The sequence below is a fragment of the Eurypyga helias genome, unplaced genomic scaffold (genome assembly GCF_000690775.1).
Source record: "Eurypyga helias isolate BGI_N326 unplaced genomic scaffold, ASM69077v1 scaffold41423, whole genome shotgun sequence".
NCBI lineage: Eukaryota > Metazoa > Chordata > Aves > Eurypygiformes > Eurypygidae > Eurypyga > Eurypyga helias.
In genome coordinates this window covers 1-5,915 of record NW_010243790.1, presented here as the reverse complement: position 1 = coordinate 5,915, position 5,915 = coordinate 1, and the positions used below count along the sequence as shown (strand labels likewise).

Sequence of the window (5,915 nt, the reverse complement as noted above, 5' to 3'; positions counted from 1 at the left end):
TTTGTTAACAGGCCTGAGTGAACGCATGCAAGGAAAAAGGAACAGTATGCCTATTTGGAGATACTGTACTAACCCCGCAGAGACTCCGTCTTCCGTTCTCCCATCAAGTTCTCAGTCGCAGTCTACGCAGAGGCATGGAGAAGTCAGCAGCCGACGGACGGCTTGGCGAGTGGAACGATTTCTCAGCAGAGTAAGCTGCACCACTCCTTCCATCCACACTTGCAGCTTTGTAATACGAGACCTGCGTTTCTTTTTTTTCCATTTTAATACTGGAGCAGGAAGGCCTTGGTGCTTGGAAGCACATATCCCAGCCATGACAAGGTGAATAAACAAATTGGAAAAGCCCCCATCAATTCTTGTTTCCAAAGGGGAAAATATTATTCAGCCACTGCTCCCTAGCTAACAACTGAAACTGTCACTTAGAGCCTTCTACCTCAGGAAAAAGAACTTACTGCCAAGTCTGCTACAGCTTTTTTTTTTTTTTTAAAGGCATTGCATCCATGAGTACATTCATACATATATCCTTGGACACTTTAATTGAAAAACATTCAAATATTATCACATATTTAGCCAAAGCGTAACTACTGGGTACAAGTAACTCAATAAGTTAGACACACCCACTTGAGCACAATATGAGTGATATTTATTTAAAATACTTTTGCTGAGGAAATTTGCTTCATAAGAGATGGTTTTCAAACAAATCAGCAATGTTATGAAAAATAAAAGAGACATATTCTCTGGGAAGAAAAAGTTACAAAGAAAGCTTTTGCATATCAACAAAAACCCTCAGTCTTTTGATTTGCAGCCTGAGTCTCAGTCCCAACCTTTTCCATCTAATGAACCCCACTATCCATCTTTAGATCTGGTTTGTTCTTGTCATTCTTCACCGAGTAGATGAAATATGTTAAGGTGTCCTTTTCATTCACTGGAATTGTCCTAAAATGGCAGCCAATTATCTATGAAGGAAGAAGACAAGGAAATTAAATAACCACTCTTGTATGCAGAAACTGAAGATTCAGATTTAAATCAACTATATTAAAGTTTAAAAGTGATCAAGAAGCTTAAAAAAAAAGAGTAAAAGCTACGTCTCTTCAAAAGTCTTTACCAGGCGTAAACCAAGACGACAGGAACCATTTTACTGAGAACTATAAACTTAATATAGCAGATTGTACCCAAATTTCCTAAGTAAAAAGAGATGGAGCCCTATCACTGATCTGTTTTTACAGCAAATGCCGCCAGCCCACCTGAGGGTGGGAAAAACCCCATAATTCTCAAAACAAGCATAGGAGTATCTGTGTAGTTAAAGCTTGAGTAAAGCAAGTAATGACTACAGAGCATCAACAGAGCTACAGCACAGAAATTAGAGGCTACTGCTCATTACTCAGGTTGGTGTGTGTCAGTGTGAAATCATGTATAGAAACACCTAAGATAATACACAAATCTTTGAGAAGTGTAACTGAAGGGTTGGCTCTTCAAAGCAGAGCCATCGATGAAAAGTCACCATGCTGCAACCACTAAAATATGATGGTCTCTCAACAGATCGCTTCTCATCCCAGAAGTCTTTCCCTTCATCAAAAGGAACACCAGCTTTAAAAGCAAGCATGCAAAATATTACACCTGCCCGAGTAGATTCTCCGGCTTTTTGCAGAATAGGTTAAAATTAGCAAGAAAGAAACAGGAGACTGCTCGTTTAACTACCACAGAATGTAAGTGTGAATGTTTAGCCTAATGAGCAAGTTAGAAAGCTTTCAAAAAACCACCCCAAAAAGTTTCACAGAGAAACAGTTTGGCAGAGTCCTCTGAAGGGGGCTTTAAGTAACAGCTAGAGGAGTGGTACTGTACACTAGGACAGGTTACAAGGAATCACATGCACTGGAAACTTAAGCTCTGCGTCTATGGCTCATCAAGACCTGCAGGTCGAACAAGGCACACGACAGAGGAAGCTTTACCTGTTTGCATCCAGCAGCGTCAGGAGCAGAAGCTAGCACAAGAGCCTCACGAGATGTACCTAAGTAAGACCCTTAGAAAGACTTGCAGAACAAAAAGTGCTTGTGCTTTTTCAGGTCACAGCCCTGCTATTTCAAGAGCTAGCTGTATCTCAGCTCTCATGTACAAAAACATAAGGCTGATTTTACATTCTTACTCGTAGTGGCAGCAGCATTGTGCTTTTACAGCGCAGCCTTGAGATCTCCCACATGTTTCAGAACCTTGCCTTTAATGCACACAGATTAAGGGAGAGACCAACGAAAGCTCTGCACCGAAGCACAACCGAGGGTGTCACTGCACAGAAGTGAAAGAGAGTAGCTCGACCTCCCTGTTAAGAGAGGATCACCAGGCTCTCCCACATATTTACATCAGCATGCTGTAACTGCATCTTTGCAGTGCAGAATTCCTCTAAGATTACACTCGTGTAGCAAAGCTACTTGCATACAGCTTCAGCACTTTTAGAAATATTGATAAGAAAATACCAAACTTCATAAAGTTCCATTTTTCTGGTGACAGATCCCAGTGGTTTTAACATAATGATCAACAGAAGCCTGTTTTTCAGGTTTCCATACACAGAAACACCTGTGTTTGTATTAACAAGCTTTTTAAAGCAAAGCTTGAATGAACCTTGCAACAACTTCACTGCCACCTCTCAGCTTCTAGTTCTTCTCAGCAGAACTCTTCAGGTGAGGGTGTGACTATAAATCCATGATTCTATGACCTTCAGGGACATACAGATCATCTTTACTGTTCCAACTCAATAGTTTGTGTTTTTAAGCAGCACACACCCCTTTTGGAAGTTAAGGGTCCCTCCTCTGGAAAGAGCTTTTGGTTTACTTGGCACAGGAGCTGTGGCCAATACAGGAAGCTAGATAAGCAGTTCCCTTTTGTGCTTCTAAAAATCCAGATTACACAGGCACTTCGTGCAAGGGTCACACTGTCTGGAAAACCACATGCCATAGCAAGTTGAGTTTTCTACCACGGAACGAACACTCATACGTACTTCAACGAGCTGTGCTTTGTTAAGTCCCGGTCTGGTCTGTAGCTTGAAGTGTCTTTTGTACCTTCTCAGTGTGTTTACTTGTAACTGATATAAATCAACCTAGAAGGAAATGGGGGAGGGGAAGGGGAGGAAAACAATCTTGTGTAACTGAAAAGGGTTCAGTCATTAATAGTTCACCTATCAACACCATTTTGGAATCTCACAGATCCGTAAGCGTAAACCATCAGCTTCGCAAATCTCATTTTGACAAAAACCAAACTCCACCCTACACCTTCCAGCAGAAAGGAAAACAGCCCAGCTTGCCCAAGAGCATTTACCGTTGCCAAGCACGGCTTCACCTCCCTCTAGCTATGGGCAGTATTCGGAACTCATTACTGTATTTCAGTAAGCTCTGGGTTCTTTTGTTTGTTCCTCAGCACAAGCACGGTAACAAAGCCCAGTAACAACTTTCATATGACATCAACGAAGATGCTGATTCAAAGGAGGCCCCTATAATGTGATTTCGGCCATCAAACTGTACACAAGCTACATGCAAGACAAACACATCTGCAGCATGAGATAGCAAACAGCGGGATCCGGGAAGCCTAGAGCACAAAGTTTTCTCGGCTTGAGGTGAGAAAACAGCTCTCTTGCTCTCCAAACATATCCCTGCTACATAAGCACAATGCAGGAGTTATGTGCACGGGCACAGTTGTCCAAAACTACTTTTCAGCGCAAGTTGACAGTTGAGAGCGTTGCACAAGGTCCTCTTACGGATACAAATACACAACCTTAACCCAATATTCACTCAGGTTTGAATCCTGCAAACCCTGATCAACAGTCACTTCTTCCAGCAACTGCTTACCCTCCCACCCTCCTTGACAGCGTAAGAGAGCTGAATCAGACGACCGAGTGGAAAAGCAAGCTGTGAAAGCAGAAATTCTGCTAGATCAGTTGCAATTACACTAGTAAACATACTGCATTAAAGACTGGTTAAGGCATTCACTTTGGCTTTAAATTCAAGCTGACTGTAGAATACAACAGCAGTGCTACTGCATACCCGGTAACCTGGCCAGGCTTGCTGCAATGTTGTCTTGCATGATAAAAGGATGAGCATCCTTTAGCATTCTGAAGTTTACACAAATTCCACTTCCCAAGTGACAGTGGAGAACCCACACCCTAGAGCTTCACACAGAAGAGTAGTAGTAGCTTTCCAGCAAGTCCCAAAAGCTACTAGTACTGCAGCAGCCCCTTCCTCTCCTGTAGGAATTACTTCTGACAGGTAATGATGGTCATGACTGAGATGGAAAAGGGAGTGCCCTCACAAGTCTTCAGAATAATTATACCTTTTTTTTTCCCTCTAAGTAAAATGGAAAATTAAAAAAATTGAAAATAAAGAACATCAAGGGCCAATGGGAATCTAAGATATACAGTAATCACATGGGATGAACATATTGCTATTGTCCAAACAGCCAAAATGCTTCCCAGGCAGTTTTCTTTCCTGCAGCAGTATCATAAAAAAAAGAACTTGCTTTCTTGTTCTGGATATATCCATCGGTTCTGACACGCTTTATAATTCTTGCATGAGAAAACAATACAGGCTTGCAGGAGAGCTGCGATTACCACTGCGCCAGACAGCTACCTGAAGTCACACAGAGCAATCCCACATATTTAACAAACACCACAGCCCAGCATCAAACTACTCCTAAACCCCTTAAAATCCTCTTAGTCAGAGCCTTCAAGACTGGAGCCACGTGCCTTTGGGCAAGGGTTCTTGCACAAAGTTTCATCGCTTATGCTGCTGCTGCTATCTGCAGATGCTGACCACAAGGATGCCGTTAAATTAACACGGAGCAATTTCAGAAGAATGTTTTAAAAAAAAAAATCCTCTTTAGAAGGGACCAGGTAGGCATGACAGCCCCTGCTCAAAATTAACACACTGGGCAGCACCTGCTAACCCAGGCTGGAGCAGATATAATTCAGAACACACGTAGGAAAAAAAAAAAAACCCACTCCTAGGTGCAGTCACTCCCACTATACTACGCAAAAGGTTTGAAAGCTGCCGTTCACTTTTATAACCCTGAGGTTTCACTGGTCTGCAGTGGAGAAAACAGGTCAGAAAAGCAGCGTCCTTGCCCTCTCCTTAGTAGCACAGGGCGTATCTTCACCCAACAAGGGATAGAAACAAAAGGCCACCAACTTTCCTGGTTAGGCTGAGGCAACAGAGTAACTCCAAGAGCAATCTGTAGCACATTCAGCACAGAAGGAAAGGGTCGGAGGGACGGGGCAGTGAAGCGTTCATACCCCCACGGCCTGTGTGCAAATCCCTTCAAGTTGTCAGCTCCCGCAGAAGACAGTTTCCCCATATGCAGGCAAAGCACCACTCTGGAGACGAAGCACTAAGAAGGTTAAAGTTGAAAATAGCAATTTTCTCAGAGAACTAGCAGACACCTAAACTAGAGAATCTTGTTTGCTCTGCTCTGCACAATTAATACAGAAGATACAGCGTAAAATTATTTTATTATGCGAAGAACTGAGTGAAGCATGAGTCTTCCCTTTCCCGACAGCCCCAAAATCAGGGGATCTGCAAGGGTGGAGAACTGCAGTCGTTAGCTTAACACAACAGTTAGGAAAAAGAGCAAACTGTTTAGCTACCTCTGGAGTGTCGATGTCTTGCACCGGTGAATCGCCATCATCATCGCTGCCTTTCCTCTTTCTTCTATTTCTCACGCTCTGAATTAAGTTTTTATGGAAGTCACAAATATACAGGTGTCTTGCCTAGAAGGATAACACGGTGGTCTTTCAATCGAATCCGCGCAAGAAGCGATATAAACGCGCACACAGAGACAACCCTTCCGCCACCACCCTCACAACGCCGGACTGGGCTGAGGAAGCTTTTCTGCGCGATTTTCTTCTCGCCGAGGCACGCGCCCGGCCCGGGGATGCC

General features: G+C 43.2%; 1 protein-coding gene across 1 annotated transcript; it reads right to left on the bottom strand.

Annotated features, from left to right (window-relative positions):
* Window positions 1–833: 833 nt before the first annotated feature.
* On the bottom strand, window positions 834–5,746 carry SAP30 (Sin3A-associated protein, 30kDa; the record flags this gene model as incomplete). The annotated part of the gene is made up of 3 exons (XM_010149552.1): window positions 834–956; window positions 2,990–3,088; window positions 5,624–5,746. Coding segments are annotated over 3 exons (345 nt in total), but the record flags the coding sequence as incomplete, so codon positions are not given.
* Between the last annotated feature and the right edge of the window lie 169 nt (window positions 5,747–5,915).